The 19,790-nt window shown below is 41.2% G+C and overlaps 2 protein-coding genes across 5 annotated transcripts in view; both read right to left on the bottom strand.

Moving 5' to 3' along the window:
- Positions 1–930: 930 nt before the first annotated feature.
- Positions 931–3,457, bottom strand: socs3a (suppressor of cytokine signaling 3a). Its single transcript, XM_063470664.1, has 2 exons — positions 3,310–3,457; positions 931–2,806 (listed from the first exon to the last, which is right to left on the bottom strand). The coding sequence occupies exon 2, from the start codon at positions 2,669–2,671 to the stop codon at positions 2,054–2,056; it is 618 nt and encodes a 205-aa protein (XP_063326734.1). The 5' UTR covers positions 2,672–2,806; positions 3,310–3,457; the 3' UTR covers positions 931–2,053.
- An 11,747-nt stretch (positions 3,458–15,204) lies between these two features.
- cyth1a (cytohesin 1a) overlaps positions 15,205–19,790 on the bottom strand; it is a 40,356-nt gene continuing 35,770 nt past the window's right edge. For all 4 annotated transcript variants that reach the window (XM_063471907.1, XM_063471905.1, XM_063471906.1 and 1 more), the window contains exons 10-13: positions 18,552–18,628; positions 18,398–18,466; positions 18,095–18,249; positions 15,205–17,205 (exon numbers count right to left, since the gene is read on the bottom strand). In XM_063471907.1, coding sequence (XP_063327977.1) covers positions 17,127–17,205; positions 18,095–18,249; positions 18,398–18,466; positions 18,552–18,628 — 380 coding nt within the window. In that variant the 3' untranslated portion in view covers positions 15,205–17,126. The remainder of the gene's footprint in view (positions 17,206–18,094; positions 18,250–18,397; positions 18,467–18,551; positions 18,629–19,790) is intronic.

The raw sequence follows: 19,790 nt of genomic DNA, 5'->3' as shown, positions 1-19,790 counted from the left end.
TCTCTTGTGTTTGGGAGAATGGCTCACATCTTTCCTGTTTTGTTTTCAATCCTGCAGCCCTGTAGTACGGCTTGCTGACGCGAAACTGTTGTCTTAGAGCAGAAACATGTCAGACACGCCGTGATAAAACTTAAGAACTGACTGTTCTTAAGCGGGCTAGCGGCTTTCCACATTATTTCACGACTGACATCATATGAAACAGTGAATACGTCACCTCTCTGAATTTCTCTGTACTAAACTAAACCTCGCGTGTTGACTTATTTATACATTTGTGCGCAGGGTGTTGAGCATTTCTGAGAACCAGACAGAGAGCACGAACACTCATCAGATCCATTCATGTTATAAGCAGACTGCGGCATCATTATGTCTGTGCATGTGCAAGCGTGTTAAGTCACTCTAACACCTACAAAGAATCCAGTGAGTCACGCAAGAATAAAGGACGCAGCCTGTACTTCTCTAGAAGACTAGATTGTTATACAGTTCTGGAGTATTTTGTGTGTGGCAGCTTCTCAGTTAGAGGAAGAAATACTCTTAGGAAATAACACTCAGAAATAACTTTTTTGTTTGAAGTTCAAACCAAGCATGCTGTCTTCTGGAGAAGCTAATCTTTTAAAATAGAAAGTATAAAGCCTTTTATATCTTTGTGTTTAATACATCAAAAAAGAAAAGAAAAAAAATAGCGTCAGATATAGAGCTGTGGTTTCCCATCTCGGTTAAAGGTGGCACTTGGTAAACTCTAAATGGAAATCATGAGCAGAAATCTTGTGACCTGAATTCTGTGGCAAAAAAACTAAACTACATGTGTATGTAACCCTAAGTTAAAGATCCAGGCATGTCATGTCAGCTTTGTGTCCACCACAACTCCCCATCCACACACAGGCAAAGTAAAATAAAACAATGAGATGTCAGTTTTTAGAAAAAATATCACTCTTTATTATAAATTAGTGAAACGTTTGTACACATATAAATAAGTGCAAAGTTGTATCAGTCTGCTTGCTTCGTCAAACTTCTCAATTATCTTCAAGCATCCCCAGCAAGTGGTTGGGCTGGCAAAAATACATCTTTATGAAAGACAGCGCATACAAGCGCACACACACAAAAAAGATCAACCATTTCATTTTAGCTCATGGTTTTAAGGAAAATGATGTTGACATTCATTTGAATGCAGTAATGATCCTGCCTGTGCCACAAGTACTAAGACACCGTTCAGCCAATAAAAGGGTGTCTTTGTATTTGCTTAACTTGGCAGTGGTGCTCCTTTCTCAAGTAAAATCTCTGAGGATTCAGTCTTGTTGACCTTCCAACAAACTGTGGTCTTGTTCTGGCAAAATTTGGCGTAAACCTTTTCTCTAAATCAAAAATATAAATGTCCACATTTTCCATTCTTTATACATCCCACATTTAAAAAAAAGTTTTCCCACACAAGCTGTTGCACAAATAAACCCAGAAAACCAATCAGTGTCCATTTATTTGTACTCTGGCTTTTTCCATTTATTGTCTGTGGATTTCCAGCGAACACTAGACCAGAATTCCCAGGATGCTAACACTTCCAAGATTCTCATCCAGTAACAAAGCCAGTCCAGCTGTAATTGGTGGATCATTTTCTAAGGCTGATGTGTGAGCTAAACAGCCTCACAGTACACTGGTTAGCAGCAGCAGCGGTGGCAGAGGGAACCTATGTGTCATTGCACTGTAGACAGCTGGCTGTGAACCTCACTTCGGTTTTTACTAAGTTTCACGTCATCAGTGAGGCAGACGAAGATAGCGGTGTTATCTCTCTTTCGTGCCACCAGATCACAGCAGTGCTCTCATTCTCTTGGCCCTCTTTGTGGATTGGTCCTCAATCCAGTGTCTTTCTAAATGTCTTTCTTGAGAACTACACACATCTTGTCAGTACATGTGGTCCCCCTTCATAAGCTCAGTCCTGGGCTCGAGTCTGTCGACTCTACTGCTTCATTACTCCTCAAATGCAGCTCCCGACTGTGTATAGGTGCTCTGAAACCAACCAGGTTTTTTCCATTACACTCTTAACACAGGGATCAGTCAAATGCCACTAGATAGGAGCGTCATACTCCTGGAGGAAGTCCTTCAAATTATGAGGAAGTTGGTCTCTTTTGGAAGAAATGTTCAAATGTCCATTGACGGTTTTCCTACACAGGTGCTGCAAAGTGGACATGCAGCAGGAGAGAGGTCGGATGAGCTCCAGAGGGATCTTCTGCCCACTGCAGTAAATGTAGTAGATATTCCCACTTTGAATGTTCCCTTTATTCTGAGCCATGTAGAAATGAACCAGCTTGAGAACGCAGTCAAAGTGGGGAACAGACTGAACGTTCTTAGGGTCAGTTTGCAGGTAAAAAGAGTTTGAGTCATATTGGATGCGAAGGTTCTTGGTGCCCGAGGCTGTCTTGACACTGAGGGTGAAAAGGTGTCGGTGGTCAGCGCTGTCACGGATCAGAAAGGTGCCCACTTTCTCGGACGCCAGCATGGCATTGGCCTCCTTGCCGGTGATGGTGCTCCAGTAGAAGCCACTCTCCTGGAGCTTTTGAAAAGTGGACAGGACCATCTGATACTGAGTTTTCGAGGTGAACGTTTTGTAATGGTAAGACAGCCGCATTTTGGAGTCCAAGGGGCTGCTACTCATCGCGGAGTCAAACTTGCTGTGAGTTACCATGGCGCTATGCCCGCTTTCTTGGCAGCCTGAGGAGCACCGGGTGCTGCACAGACGAGAGAAGAAGAGGTGAGGTGGAGAGGGTTGTTTGAGTAGGCAAGAATCGGTCTGTTTTCAGCCTTTGCCTGAGTGAAACACCTGAAGAAAAGAAAGAAGAGGCTTGGGTTAAAACTCAGTTTTGATGACACAGACATTAAAATTCTGATTTAAACTTTAACTACAAATTCAACTTGAATACTCTTAAAACTCCCAAAGGCACTACTGGAAACTTTTTTTTCCTTCCATAACTGTATGTCATGTTTAAAACTTTGGGGCTACCCAGCCTTACTCTGCTCTCCCTGTTTGACTAATATCCTTCAGCTAACTTCCAGCCGTTTCGGGGAAACTTTGTGTATGAGTGTGTATGTGCGTATGTGTGTGTAATCTGCCCTCGGGATTGAGGCACCACGGTCAGTTCCAGTAAAGACAGCATAATATTCATTGCTCAATTTACATGCCACGGTCGGCTTCTCTAAACAGCTTGCCTCAGTTAGTTAAACACCCTTGACATGAATTACACACTTATACATTCTGGTTATATAATAAGGATTTTATGCTACAGAGAGAGAGTGCAAAAAAGGAGAAAAGAGACTGGTCCGTACCTGTGATGTTTCTCTTTTAAGTTAAATCCAAACGCTTGCTCGGATAGTGAGTTGTCCTGCCTCCTTTTGGGGTGCTTGAGAAAAAACTTCAAAGTTTTTTTTGTCTTGTCTTTTCTTTTTGGCAGGTTAGTAAAGAGCCGTCTCTGTGTGTAACAAGCTGAGTGCGCCTCTCAGAGAGCGGTGAGCCTTTTATACAGAGTCTTCAGACCCCGCCCCCTCACTTCCAGTAAAGCTGCTCTCCTGGCAGATTGACAGGAAGCGTGTGTTTATTTTTTTTAAAGGATTCCTGCTATGAGAAGCGCACTGCCCCCCCTCCCCCCGCCGCTGTTCCTCCAAATGAAGTTAGTGAGGAGTTCCAAGCAGTCCTCCTGCACCTCTGTGTCTTTGTTCACACAAAACTTTTAACTTCATTGTAGATTTCGAGCCTCGATGCCTATTGACGATGACCATAAAACTATATTTGGCTATGTAGTCATTTTTTTCCTATTAAAAGTTCCTCTTCCTCTTTTAGTGATTAGCGTGAGGTAATGATTCAGCTGCGACGCTTTGTGCAATCGGTTTCTGAGAAATTCATAGTAACAGAGGGTTGAACGCTCATCGCTGCCTTCCCATAGAGGGCGACAGATTTTGGGAAACTTGATTTTATTTCTCAACCGGCAACAGCTGGTTTCCAAGGGCAGCGGGTTATTGTTTACTTCTTGTCGTCAGATGTTTTAACAGTTTTCCACGCAGGGTTTATGCACTTTTAATGAGCGCCCTGAGATATTTGAGCGCTCTCTTATAAACCTTAATGTGCTTTAATGTGACACGGTGATCATTTGTAAGGTATTTATTGTGTCTTGAAGCTACACCTGCATAGTCTGTATAATATTGGACATGAAATAGAGCAGTTTAAGTCCTATGTTAAGCTGTCTTTATACACGTATTAATACCATTTTACCAATTTTCCTGACTATATATGTCCTAGTAGGGTATATTAATGAGGTATACCCTCATTAATATGAGCCATTACAAAATGCTTCTCTAAAGAGACTGTGCTGCTGTTTTTCAGCTGAAAAAGTGCCTTTGCAATTGTTTATTTGCCCCTTTTTGGTGGGTACACATGAATAAAAACGGGTGTATAGGCAGATTATAAAATAAATGTTTAAAATATGTTTTTAGAGACACTATGAATGAGTGTTATAAGCCAGTTTGTAGAGCTGTTAAACAAGGATTACATTTTTTTTTTAATTCATCAGAAGTCAGTTGTTCAGTTGTGGAAATGCCTATCTTTGGTAAATTGTGACTGATAGAGTGCTCACACTGTCCACCTCATCTTGTTCCCTGTTGACTCAGCTATGACCATCAGCTTCAGCTGGATGTTCTGCTGTAGATTAACTCCAGGCTGTTTTTTCATGTCAGGATCTGCCTTTCTGTATCCAGCTTACTCATTAATGCTGAGATCTATTAGGTCGTACAGGAATCTGACATTTCTCAACACAAACTGGAATCCATAGAAATAAAGAGAAAAAAACCCCCAATTTTTTTCTGTTTTTTTTAACAAACTTCAGGACAAGGGGGGGAGCTTGAGGGAAATAGAGTGACGCCAGAGTGCCTGATGGGCTTTGTTAAAGACCAGCTGTGTCCACAGAGGTGAGTCAGGTGCTGTCTAATACAGGCAAGCAGGATGGGAGGGGATCACTAGGATAGCCCTGTAACAGTGTGCTTGTTTCCAGAAAAACTATGGTGTCATCAATGTAAAGCAACAATTTGGTATTCAAAGGCTCCCCAGGGTCCATACTAGGAATGGCTGGAACAAAAATGAACTAGTAAGCTGACTGAAGCTGGGAAAAAGAACCTGCCTCCCCAGTGCTCAACAGGGACAATTATGCACACTATTATGGGATGCTGACTTGGCTGTTTAATGTGTGTACTGTAATTTTACAGGTCAATTACAATAAACTGAGGCTGTGCATACATTTGTCAGTCAAGGTGGCAGGCGAACCAAGTGACCTGTAGCTGAGGCAGCTTTCTTCTCTGTTGCTGTAGCACACTGTGGGACTCCGGTTAAACATATGTGGCTGGGAGGTTTGGCAATGACACATTTGGTTTTTTAGGTTAAGTGTGTGTGTGTGTGCATGTGTGTGTGCCATTCCCTGGCTTATATTTATAGTAGTCTTAGTGAATGAAAATACTACACCAAAAATAAGCATTTGTTCATATTTAAAGGTTCAAATGCATGAGCGCTGTCTACTGACAAACAAATACATCAACAACAACCAGATTTTCTGTGTAGTTCTTCATAGAAATTGTTGTGGATTAGACAAGGCATCACATGGTAGCGGATGCTAGCTTTTAGCTATAAACCACCATTTAGGGAGAAAAAAAAGAGACAGCTGTTTAAGTTTTCCCAGACTGACTCAGAAATTTACCCTAGCTCATGGTTCCCGTAAACCCACTGGGGATGAGGGCAAAATAGCAGACCTATCAACTGGAAAGGGCGGCGAAAAGCAAAAAAATATTATTCAACAAAATATTTTGGAGCTGCTTGGTTTAGCAGAGTTTCACTTGAGAGGAAGACCTTTTTTTGTCAGTTTCGGAAATTATTCGTAGTGCCAGCAGTTACAAAGGTGTTTGCACAGCTGAATGGACTGATCCTGAATTCCAGTTGAATCAACAATACTGGTAACAGCGTTTTTGTTTAGTTTTTTCTTTTAAAATCCTATTATGCACAGAAGAGCCAGAATAAAATCCTTGCGCTAACTTACACAGACATTGTATTTCACGAAAGGAAGGACTGTAAAAGGAAATCTCAAAAGTTCCCGTAGAACAGACACTGATGAGCTAAGATAATCTGGTAGATTCCTGGTATGCCTGTCAGTCTAAAATGTGTTAGTCTTTATAATGAATGAACAATGGCACTTTGTGTCTCTACCTGCTATTTCCCCTGTTTCTATTTGTCCACTTACTGCCATTTGGAACTAAATTACTGTAAAACTTCCTTTTTTTGATTGGGCAGGGCAACTTCTGTGTTATTACGAATCATTCAGTAATGATTTCCTGGTAACTTTTTCAGTCTCTTTCTTACAGTGTCGCTGTCAATGTCGGTCTTTGTGTTTCTGTAAATTATGGGAAGTCTTATGCATGACCACCACAGCTGAGAATGCCACAAAAACCCCAATGGCAACACTGTTTTTCACAAGCTACTCTTCTTCTTCTTCTTCTTCTTCTTCTTTAAATTTATATGTCCTTGTATATGTTGATGAAAACATATCCATGTATTTTGTGTTTACTGTAACCATTGTGGAGTTGTCTTTCACGACATACGAGGTTAATCCGGGAAACACTTGGGAATATTCTGTTCATGCGCACTACGAATACCATTCATCACTCTGATTGCGCAACTCTTCTGTTGCAGAAGTGTTCCTGTATTTTGACAGAGACAAGCGCTTTCTTATTAATATTTACTCTTTCCTCTTAATGAGAACTGACGACACTACATGAGAAGTAAAAAGGGTTTTTTCAGGAAAAAGAAAAAAATTCAAAATAAAATTCCAAAAATGAAAACATACCCTCCATTCAAAGCTCACAGACAATCAGACTGTGCAGATTTTTTTTCCCTTTTATTTAATATGCATACTGCTGGTACATAGTTTACTGTATTTCTCTCTGCACGGGTGATTAAACGTGCAGGGTTTTTTTTAATATATATATATAAATGGTTGATTCCCACTTGATGATCTGTAAAGTTGTGAAAGCTGGCACTGACATTGGGTGTCACGTTTTGGCACAGGCAGCATTCCTCGCTTAGTATCACATGGTGTCTATTTATGAATGTCATAGCTGCCTTCTGGGAAGGGCTAAAAGCAGAACATAGTGCTATTAATTTACTCTTCACACTAAAACTATCATTGCAATGTTTGACAGCACTACCATGGGAGATAAACAAAACTCTTTATTCATATTATGCACCCAGTGCATAGATAATTGTCTCTGGACAAAGTGTTAATGTTAGGCTTATTAAATTGCTGGGAAAGCTTCATGAATAAATTATTTTCGATTAACGACTGCAAGCAAACGACCAGCAAACTTATTCAGTCCAAGCAGTGCTGCAATATTTACATCACAACACACTATGGTGCATTTCTGTATAAATGCCAATTATTCTTCTTCCTTCTAGATGAGGAAGTGGAAGTGGAAGTGGAATATACTTGCATTTGCATGTTCACTGTTGGCCTTGTGATCATTTTTCCAGAAGCGGGTTTGTTTTCTTATCTGCCATCATCATGAGACAAAGGGAGGAGTGCTGTTGTGATCAGTTCAATCTGAAATATGCAAATAGTCATTTTAGAAAATTTCCAGTAAGGATGGAGCTTCAGTTGGATTCCTACAAGATTCCTGAGATCTTTAAATCATATAAGTCATACAAATCTTAGACCCCCTGGGATTAGTGGCTTTTTCTGACACTGACGCGCATAATAAGCGAAAATTGATTCAGGAAGAGTTGGCTCTGCGATTGTGTGATTCATTCACTCTGATTACTGTCAAAATTAAGGAGGAAAAGGAAAGAAAAGGAACAAATGGCATCAAGAGTTGTCGCCTAGATCCACATAATTTTCCACAGAAAGTGGCTTCGGGTTGGATGTTTTTTGTAGGTACAAGTGAAGCTTTCTCACAAATGATCCATATCCCATTCTTCACTTCAAACAATAACAGGCACAAGAATGTCCCCCCCCCAAAAAAAAAAAAAAAAAAAAAAAAACAAACAAAAAATCAAACATGCCGAATCTAATGCATCTAAAGTGTATTTATTTTGGGGAATATTTTGGGAAATATCCTTATTTATTTCTGGCCAGGACTTAGTTAGTTTGAGTAGCAGGCCCTGAATATGCGGCTACGTAATGAAATTCCTGGCTCTGTCCAAAAGTAACAAACTCTGTGTACCAATGCCTGTAAAGTTCACTAATGAACCCATTCTATTTTGTTTGCTTAATCCATCTAAAAACCAGAGTGTAACAAGAGCACTTTTCTTTTTAGTGGCCTAAAAGTCTGGCACACAACCACACCATGCAATGAAAAATTTGGGTTTTTAGATATCAGTTTTTGTCATTATGTTAAGTCAGGCGGTGGCAACATATTGAGTCGTATAAATCATCCGGCTCTCAGCTGCGGGAGAATAACTGTGTTTTCCACTGATTTCATTTAGATAACTTAATGTATGAGGGATGCACAGCTAATACACAACCTGAACAAAACAAAACAAAAACATCACATCGGGTTTCACAATCTGCGCCTCTTTGATCACTGCATAAGTATGTTAGGGCATACAACCATGCACAGACCATGAGCTGTCTCTGAAGAATGCACACGTGGCGCGTTCCTTGAAATGGCCGGTGTCCAGATGTGATGTGTTGCCTCAAAACATTCAGATCTGTGCAGATAATATGATTGATGTGACGCTGTCTGCCTATCTTGGCTCATCTGCCTCTGCCGCCACCATTCTTTTATCAGTATCGAATGCTTGGGGACAGAGGGAGCTAATGACATAATCGGGATCTTCAAAATGGACTTTGATTCCCACAAATCCCAGAAATAGCTGGCTGATGTCATTCAGGCAGCTGGTAATAAATCTGTCTGCGCCATAATAGCAGGTTGGCCTAGGGATACTGTTAACCGAGAACACCTTGTTTAAATGCACTCAACTGAGGGGACGTGGTGCCAAAGCACACATGATCGCCCTTGTCTTGCAAGGAACACACACGCGTGCATGCAGACATTTATTATATGCAGATGCTAGAATGATATAGGGCTCATCCAAATGCACCAACACATGCAAACACAGAAACGCAAACTTCCTCTATAACGCAGTAGTAGTAATTTGATCCCATGCTTTGCCAGTAAGCGTGATATTTCCGGAAGGATTTATTGTGTATATGTGCAACGCTCACACACAGGTTTTGCGGTTACTGTTGAGATAAAAGTGCTGATGGATCCTTGTGATATGGACTAGGGATGGGACAGGGACATTTCAGTGGATCAGAGGGGATTAACCTGGAAGATATTCTCAAACTGTAGATCAACCTCATCTCAAATGAGGATTTTCCACTCACTGATGGCATACCAGACAATCTAAAAGATCCGACTCAGATATGTGAGGATACTTCTCAGGATATATCAGTCATACGCAGGAAAGCTTTGATCCCAACTGTAAACATTTCCGTATGTCTGTGAGACCTCATTGACCTTGCACGTGATCTCCGCGGACACAATGAAGTCATATCATGAGACTATAAATGGACTAAATGCCATTCGCTGGATTGAATGGAGCCTATTGTTCCTAGCGCAGGTGTCTTCATGTCTGACTCTCTTTAGTGTTAGAGGAACGTTCTTTCATCTTCTCCATCATCATCTGCTAGTGTTTGTTTCCTTGGGTGTCACAAATCAACAGCTCAGGACAGATGCATTTCTTCTCCTTTTGCAGTTCTGTTTTCTCGATAATCCTGTTTTTTGCTTCAGAGAAATGCAACTCCTACACTTTGAGGTTTGCGGCCTCTGAAAACAGCAGCTCAGTGTTTCCAAGAGGCCCTAACAGAGGGAGGCCCTGTCTGCATGGCCTTTCCTGCGTATTTCAGATATGTTTTGTGATTACATATTTTACAAAGAAGGACTTTTTACACTGGTTCTGTGCCTAAAATACAGCAATATTTGACTCATTAACAAAGGCATTAATCACAAAAAAGAACAAGTGTTAACCGGCCCTGAATTAGAGTTCAGAAAAGTGCTTTGCAACCGCCAGCCCTTTCCCGTTCTCTTTCTGCAAGGCATTTCCTTTTGTCCTCTTCTAGTCGGGCACTCCCTATAGACAGGAAATTCTTCTGGACTTGTTCCAAACCACCGCCTCCTTTCCCCTCATTTTCCTGTTCTTAACTAAAAATCTTGGAAGGAAGGTACAGCCTGTTCCAAAACATACGCTTGCATGTAAACAAACAATCTGCCGGTTCCAGAAATTACTCCAGCTTATCCCAGTTTCCTGAAGTTCTAATCTCAGGTTCTTCGAAGTCCTGTCGCTGCAAATTATACAATACGCTTCAATCGACATGAGGTAATCTACAGGACATTTCATTTGGACGTGAGATTAAACCACATGAAACTCGTAGGGAAGAAAAACAATGTGCTTCTCTTTCTCAGCGCACGCACATACATACTCACACAAATATTCAGTTTCCCAGAATGAGATCCACCCACAGTTCAACGAATGCGCAGAAAAATTCATAAATTCCTGTTTTCCCACTGAAACAAACTACCTTCTGTCTTTTTTTCCTTCTCTCAATTACTCCGTTGCTGTGTGTTAGCAAGTTCTACTCCTTCTATTCAGCTGAACACTCAAAGCACCACTCTTAGCACTGGTTAACATTTACACTCTGATATATGCACCAGGGTCAACTCATGGTTCTGTGTGTCGCCCAAGGATAATTCAGAATGAGAGCCTCTGAGCGTCAGCATGTTAGATGCCCTGCTCTATGGGTACAGTCCAAATACATGCATGTTAGATTAACTGGCGATTCTAAACTGGCTGCTGATGTGAATGTTTCCAGGTGGGTAACAAACCGGATGGTGCATGGATAATAATAATAACAGTAATCTAATTTCAACCATTAGCCCATGCCACCATTGTTAACTCATACTGAGCAAAACTTTATGCCGAGAGTCTCGAACGCTGCATTGCTGCTCTCCTCTGCTATCTGTTTTGCCCTGGAAGCATATATGAAAGTTTGCACTCAAAAAAGTCAATCACAAAAATTAAAACCAACCCCTCCGTCACACAAGAATTGTTAGCCCACGCTAAGCCCACTGTCGTGTTGAGTCTCTGATGCGGCTTTGCTGCTCACCTCTGCTCTCTGTTTCAGTTTATGTGAAAATGTGAAACCTTTCTAGAAAAGAAAAGAAAAGAAACAGTCACAACCATTAGTCCGTGCTCGAACACTAAAGGATGCTGAATGGCTGTGATACGCTGCAGAAAGCCCACTGATACAAAGGCCAAGCCCTTTGACAAGAGTCTGCTCTATATACCGACAGGCTAGGAGAGCAGCAAACCCCAGCACAGAGCTGAAATGCAAAAAAATGGCTCCAGCGCAGGCTTTGCGTTCACTTTAACGCTCTGTATAATTATATCCAGAGCTACCAGTTACAAAGGAAAGAATTCACATGTAGATGAACTCGTTACCAAAACATAAGTCAGAGAAGTTTTTGTTATGACATGAACAGAAGGAGTGTAACCTCAATTACTCCACTATATCACAACTGTGTGTAAAGACAAGTGGCTGTTTCATTTCTCAGCTACAATGCCGGTAACTGCAATCAGCATACTTTCCTTACAGGTACTAATCAGTTACGCATCCTTTAGTGATCTTTACAACTAACTCATAAATCTACCCATAGACATTGTCAGCTTGCTGATTGTTAACAGGAACCTGTTTGTGAGCACTTTTTATTTCCTCCAAGCTCTTATAACTGGGTCACTATGTCAGCGATAAAGAGGACGTCCTCAAAACGTATGGGAAAAACGATATTGTTCAGGGAAAGTAAGCAGCTGTTAGGAAGGAAGAGGGTCACAAATGATGTTAAGCGAACATGCCTCCTGTTTTGATTTTATCAGAAAGAAAGGTTTTTTGTCACGTATCTTAAATAAAAGCTAGAACACAGATCTCCTTCAGTTGGCGTTAATTAGACGGTTTCTGAGATTTTTGTGTTCAGGAAACTTTTCAAACGTACACAATTGCATGCTTGTGATAAAAAACACACGCACAAACACTTTGAAAGGAGATGAAGTGAACTGTATTTTTGTTCCATGCAAGCTATGTTTTCCTGCTGTTGACCATCACTGTTTTAAACAGTGCTCCCAACAGCTAGCTTATGCACAACTCACTGCACAGTAAATATGCTGTTTGCATAGTTATAGGGGTATGTCAGGCAGAGTGAGATGTAAGGGGAGAGACAGTTGAGGGTGTGTGTGTGTGTGTGTGAGGGGGGGTTTTGTGGGGGGGAGTCTTGTCTTTGTTGTCTCTTCCTTTTAACTCCCTTTCTCAGAAATCCTGCCCTGAGGTTATAGTCATTGTCCTTTACCAGAGAGATTGCTAAAATGATCTGAGCAGGATCTTTTCTTCCAGTAAACCACCAACACATGTGTCAGCACAGCACCTAAAGTGTACATGCACCTTGAACGCTGCACAATCCTGCATTTGAAAACATGCTTAATTGCCACCTGCAAACGGCTCCAGCCTGTCTGTGTGTCGTGCTTTGTCTCTGTGTGTATTTGTGTTTGCTCAAGCATGATTTGTTTTTTTCTTTTTAGCTATTTGAGATCAGGTTCTTCCCATTGTACAAGAGCAATGCTGCTTAACATGAGTGATGACTTTTAGACTTACTAGATCAGCTTAAAAAAAACCCCAAACAAACAACACTCTTCTTTTTTGGGTTGACTTGGTAATTTTATGCAAACCCGAGGGCCAAGAGAGCAGTCAGAGCAAATGCTGTGCAGCTGCGGATGAGTTTGGGTGAAAACATCCATAAGGCTGTGTTGCATCTCTCTTTGCGTGACACAGTGTTTGTATGTGCATGCCTTTCTGTGTGTAACATTCTTTGCCTGCATGAACCACTACGAGACAAGGCCCATTTCGTGCCAGCTGAGGTCAGGTCCGGACACCGTGGGGTGCACCCTTCTCCCACCGAGGTGGGCCGAGAGGCAGGGGGAGGATTCCAGTGCTTCTGGGAAATAGTCTGGGCCTAATTGGAGCCTTACTGGTCTCACATGTCTCCACTTACTTGAGAAGACGGAGGATCCTTCTGCCTGGCCTATAAGAGCTGCAGTAGGCCCAGACCTTCCCCCTCCTTCCTCAGCTTAACCACAGAGAAGTGAATCCACCAAGCAAGCCTAAAGTGACAGCACAGCCGAGTGGTGTGTGTTTCAGCGCACAAAGGTCGGCTATGTCATACTGAGCCATGCCATTTATACCGTGCTTTTGTTTTTTTTTTTAAAGAATATTTGGCTTTGAATAATATTTGTGGATACAGTTTGTTCCCGGGATCTTCTTTCAGTACAGCCTGTCCACTCCTTTCTCCACTCCTAATGAAGAAAGTATCACCTTTCCTTTGTCACGCACACTCCAACGTCAACCACCAAAAAGAAGACGCACGAGGTCACCGTCCTTTCACGTTTCTGCTTAACCAGACTTCGAGTGAGACATGCGAGAAGCGAAGAAGAGTGCAGAAATAAAAAAAACAAAAAAACAAAGACTTCCCTGCTTCTGCCGCCGCTTCACAACCACCACACGTTCAGTTTTTCACTTTTTTTTTGTTCTTTCAGTGGCAGCGTGCCTCTCATTTCCCATCAGTCACGATCACCTCCTCGCTCTGGCTCTGCAATTCTCAAAAATCACCCTGTTTCGCAGCACGGGTGCAAAATATTACTTGAATGCGGCTATGCAAAGATGATCAGGGGCCATTTACCAACCACTTTGATTATACAGTAATGCACTTAATAACAGAATGCATTGATGCAACGCAGGAATTCAGGGCTACAAATCTCTTGCTGTCATTTTTGTGTGTTTTGTCTCCAGTGCACATCTGGAACAAATTGTTGCATAATTTGTACCCATGTTTTCACAAAACACTGCAGGCAATGGCCCAGAGGAAAATATCAAACAAATAAGCACAGTTTTATTTAGCCTTGATTTTAGACATCGCTTGTTTGAAAGGAAAAAAAAGCAACAAGGTTTTAATCTTTCACAGATCACAGAACTTCTGTTTTTTGAGGTTTTTTTGTGTTTTCGGTTCAGATAAACACGTTTCAACTTTAATTAATGTAGATAGTCGAAATGTTTTAAAGCCCGAGAAGAAACAATTTAGATGTAACTTTATCAATCCATGTACTCAGAAACAGCTCGTATGCGTGAGGACAATTTAGCATTTCCTGCAAATATTTAGATGGGATTGATTTGTTTAACTTGTGTTTTTGCAGCTGAATTGTTTACCCAAACTACTTTGAAGGGTCTTGTGTGAAATTACACATGGACTGCTGAACATGATGGAAAGAATAGGGAAAAAACATGCAGACCATTCATCAAAGATGGTGTTTTTCCCCCCCACAGAAGCAACAGGATTGTGACTTTTTTTGCTTCCTATCATTTACTGCTTTACAAAGTCGTTAATAATAAGAAACAATCGCTTTTCAGCCAGTTCTTTCCCATGACACTATGACACAAGGCATCGAAATGAAACACAAATCCAGCTGCATGTTAGCCTTTGTGACCACAGATGTTCTCCCTTTGCACTGTATCCCAACAGTTACATCCTGCTGGTTCCTGCATGCCTGCTCCATTGAGAAAGTCATTTCTATTGATTTGCCTTTCCAGGCATCATTTAATATGATACATATTCACTTGTGAATATCGACCTTTCCCTGCTGTCCTGACATTTCTGCCATAAATACTTTGAAATCAAGCCCGTGAAAAGATATGAAATGTTATAAGGGTAAATAAGGCCTGGTTTTAAACAGTAACAGAAGGGGAGGGTGGATTTTATAAGGGCAAATCTTCTTTGGGACTTGTGTGTTCGTTCAGGACAGAGAGGGCATGATTCAAATTCAAGGCTGCCCTCAAGTGGAAGTTATAGTCACAGCCATATATGTGGCTGACTGGCAACATTTAAACCATAATTTGATTTAGGCATTGATTTGGGAAAAGTGCATTAATTAGCAGCATAAAAGTGCACAATAAACCATTTGCAGTGGAAAAATAGTGCAGACTGTGTTTGCAGCACAATGGCCAGTGATTCTTATCACTTACTGCCACCTGGTGGTGTCATGTTAAAACTATGATATGCTTCAGTGCTCTATTTAAACAAAACAGAATACAACAGTCAGCATTGTGACAATTCTGTCTTTATTACAGCTTGGTTAAATGGCATTGATAGAAACCTTAACTCAGTCATTCTAACAGAGTGCCAAAGGAAAATGGCAAAACAAATAAACAAAATTAGAAACACAATACCCACTATACATTTAAATATGTACAACTTTGATAAATAAACCAATACTGTCTAGAATTATGATTGTTTTGCATTTTTGCTTAATCCTCTAGGAGTAGTGCGCTGGGAAGAGCAGAGAGGAGAGGAGGAGACCAGGAAACAGGACGGCTGGGGGTGGGATTAGGGACAGCAGGCACAGATGAGATGAGAGACAACTGTGGAGCAGTCGAGACGATGGCTTGGTGTACAAATCAGACCCTATTTGTTTAACTGTACCCTCAAAACTATTTTTTGCTTTTTTGGTGCATCGCTAATCAGCCATTCTGCCCTCTTTCTCTACATATATATATCTATAAATATATATATTTTGGTTCACCACAGTACATTCTTCAGTATTGTTTCACCTGGAACACTGGATCCTGAGACAGGGACTAAGACAGGGATTGGACTGTTTCTATAATACAAACTTTTATTTCTGCTCCTTTAAAACAATATTCATAAACTACAGTGTGTCTTAAACATAACGATGAATGAGGCTGTGCTGAAAATGTTGTTTAATTATAACAGTAAAAGCAAACCTCTAAAGAAGCGTGACAGGTGGGATGAGTGGAACAAAGGAAGAAAAATATATATCTAAATTACTTTTGCTAACCAGCAGCATTTCTCATCACATTTCATCTAGAGCACCAGGCACTGTGCAGCAGTAAAGTAAGTTTTCTGACATTTCAATGACTTTTGCATGATACGGGAATATAATGATTTGGTTTTAGAGTCGAAATGAGACAAAGAGGGGGAGAAAAATGGGCCGACTTTTTTTTTCTTTTTTTTTTCCCCCCCCAATCCTCAGACCTCAAAAGCCCAAAGCAATAGACAGGCCCATAATCCCCGGGATGCATCCCCTCCCAGACAAGCAGACGCCTTCTCTGCAGTTTCACATACAAACACAGCTCACCCCGGGCCTCCGTCGTGCCTTTCGTTCCTTTGAATGCATCTCTTGAGTTGTTTACATGATCCAAGTCAACCCGCCCTGTAAAGTCTCTGAACATGGTAGCAATCTCCTGAGTGGCAACTTTTTTTCCTTTTTTTTTTTTTTAAAAAGTTTGTTTTCTTTTTTCTATTAAAAAAAAAAAATCACTAACAGTTGGCAAATTATAACCCTCCCTCCCTCTCATAGCAGCCCCTTTACAGCTTCTATCTCAACAACATTTTATTCTACAAAAGCAAACAACAAAAGGCTCGAGAGGACTTGACAGTAAAAGCTGTAAAAATAGACACGTATTACCAAAACATATTAAAGCACGTCAGAAAAGATCTTCGCTTTTCTTCCACACAGTGAGGAATATTCTGGTTGGGGTGCCACACTCGGTCAGACCTGCTGAGTTAAAACAATGTGTGCGACGGGGGAGGACTCCATGAAAGTATGCTTGTTGTGATGTTGCGTATGTATGCAGTGTATATGAGAACTGTGTTGTTTTAAAGCGTCTTCAAAAGGGACTCTGAGTTGCACAGTAACACTCCCTTCCGGTCTCATAGACAGAGAGCACATACAAAGCTGAGAGAGAAAGCAACACATTCAGACAGGAGGTTAGAGGAGGCGCTCAGCCCAGACTCTTATCTAAAAACCCAGCATGCTTTCCTGTTTTTGTTTTCTGGCCTGCAGAGTCCAAAAGTCAGACCTGTTGTGTATCCTAGAGAAAAGCCTTGGGGAGGTCAGAGGCAGACCTCGGTCATGACCTCTGCAATGGCCCAGGAAGGGCAAACAGACCCCGCGCCCCTTATTCTGTCAAATGCAACGTCCGGAGAGCCGAGTGCCCCTAGTGTCTCTTCATGGATGACACCTTCTTCTTCCTGGCTGCCAGCATCTCGTAAAAGGGGTCCCTGCTGATGGCAGCTCTGTGGGTGCAGAAGCAGAGAAAAATCTCAGCAAAATTTCATAAAATGTGCAAACTGACGCACTCATAAAGCACTAATGTTAGACACGGCTCAGCTGTGCAAGAAGGTCTAATTTTTCTCTTTTTTCTCTGAAAAAAAAATTCTTAGGATGAGTCTAATTAAAGTCATTTGGAAGGCAAAATTCTTCTTCTGTTTAATTCATTAATTTAGAGGAGCTAGTCAGCATAATCAGACTCAATATACTGTTCAGTACTTTTGGAAGAGTGAGGACAAGAAATCAAAGTCTGTTGAGAAAAATATGAGCCTCTGAAAACAAAGTATTTTGGGAGAATTAAAAGAAATATGAAAAACAGACAAAGATTTTACACAACGAATATGTTCAGATTAAGTGGCCTTAAAAAGCCATTTCATTGCTTTGCATGGCTTTCGCAGATATCAGTAGAAAATAATTCACCAATAGTGTTTTTGTACATTTCAGGGCACCTTAAAACTGAAAGGTAAAAACTGATTTGTTCTCACTCTGTGTGTGGGTCACTCTTCCACTCTTTAACACCTCTGGGTGTTAAACCCTTATTTCTATTTTCTGAAGAGAGCAGTTTCTGTCATATTTAAGGACTGCAGACTCCAGAACAAATTAGTTTCAATCAGAAGTTAGTGAGGGTGTTTTCTGCCTATACAGCTTACTAGGACTACTGTTGGAAAAACCCTTAACCTTTATTTATATAAACTGAGTTGTCAAAATGTATCATTAAGGGTACAGGAGATCAAATGTTGACTTTAAGGGGAGAAAGAGTCAAAAACTCATGTTTTAGGGTGGTGACATTCACTGCCATCACTGAAATTAAGCTACCTCAAAAGAGGTAAAAATAATTAAAAATCTATAAATTACTTGATGCTTTTCATCCACTCTTCTTTCTCCTCAGCTGTGGGGGCTGAGATGCGGTAGAAAGTGTGGTTGCCCTCCACGACCCGTCCGTCAGCCTCAGTCTTGCATGCCTTTATCACCTGGTCCTTGCTGTCAGGTATGAAAAGCTCAAAGCAGTTCTACAGAAGTGATGATGTTTTAAGTTAGAAATGACAATGCCACAAAAATAACTATTTTAAAAATAACTGTTGATCAAAAATGCTATTTTGAGTCTCTATCTAACTGTGGGTACTCCACAGATGAACCACTAGAGGGAGCTGTACGTACAGGCTTCTTGTCCTCCACCTCCTTGATACTCAGGTTCTCCAGTGGGATGATTCCTCTTGGCTCTTTGTCCTGCACAAATATAAAATGAGAGCACTGCGCGAAGGAGCGACAACAGCAAAGGAGGGAACTCTAACAGAGAAACAACTGTACTCACTGTGGTGTACTCGAAGTAGTACAGACAGTTGTCTGTGAGGATGAACCACCTCCTCTTCCAAGTTTTAACTCGTCCCCCTGTGGAGCAAACAGCAAGCATCAGAAAGGCTCAGCAAGGGAAAGCGATATGGAAAGAGAAACGAGCACCAAAGCACCGTGTCGAGCAGCAGACAGGCAGACAGATGTATGAGCAGACAGACAGATGACGGCTCCAGAGGACTCCCTTTACCTAAGGAACCCCACTATCCACCCTAATCCACGTCCATGCCATGTGCTCCCCATCACCACACCATTTGTAGCTATAATAACTATTTTATACTTTTGCTTGTATTTGTTGATTTATGGGCCTGATTGCCATTTTCCAGTCTGATATACTGTTCATATGATAAAGAAACCCCTTATAGGTGAGAAATGCATATAGAAACTACCCAGAGTTTACATCTGAGGATTGAGTTGAAAGCTGTTTGCTACTTTTCAATCATATTTTGACATGACTGAAAAAACTGGCATCTCCTCTCTTGGCTCAACACCATTTTACTCAGAGGGCTAGAGAGCCAGAATCAATAGGGAGCATACAGATCTATATGCTCTGCATTCACTAAGCTTGATGAACCACCTATGTTACTGGGCAACAGTTAGAAAGCTGCAAAATCCATATATAAGGGCTGAACATAGAAAGTGAGGAGGGACTGTGGATTAAGTTCTCTTCTTCATTTTAAAGTGCAGCAGGGGCTCATTACTTGACTCTGCTCTTGTTGATCTCTAGCTGAACTCTTACCCCCTTTGTCACCCTGCTTCCTGTGAGGGGAAACATGATCGCAGTACCAGATGGCAGCCACACTCTGGGAGGATAGGATGCCAACGAAGAGAGGGGCAGGAAGCTCAGTGCCTGAAGTTATGCTTAGTCTCTCCACAGGCATTTCAATCTTAAACATCCTGTTTGGGCTTACTTAAGTAATTTTGCATCTATATAGAAATAGTATTTAGTTATTGGGGAGGGTTCCTTCTAACGATGACAGTCATAAGCCTACTAAGCCTAGTCTAGACTAGGTTTTCCCACCACCAATGTTAGTAAAAAGCTGCATTTTGAAACCCATTTACCAAAAGCAAGGGTTTGAAGATGTTTCTATAGACATGTAGAACACACTTGTATTATCATATAGCAGCAGACACGCTGTATATGATATCCCATCATATTACAGACATCATGACAGGCACAACACTTCAGTCTACGTTTAGT

Source organism: Pelmatolapia mariae, linkage group LG4 (assembly GCF_036321145.2).
Source record: "Pelmatolapia mariae isolate MD_Pm_ZW linkage group LG4, Pm_UMD_F_2, whole genome shotgun sequence".
Classification (NCBI taxonomy): domain Eukaryota; kingdom Metazoa; phylum Chordata; class Actinopteri; order Cichliformes; family Cichlidae; genus Pelmatolapia; species Pelmatolapia mariae.
This window is presented reverse-complemented; position numbering and strand designations above follow the sequence as displayed.

Excerpts from the sequence above, each read along its gene's own strand:
- socs3a (XM_063470664.1), bottom strand. The coding sequence starts at position 2,671 with ATGGTAACTCACAGCAAGTTTGACTCCGCGATGAGTAGCAGCCCCTTG.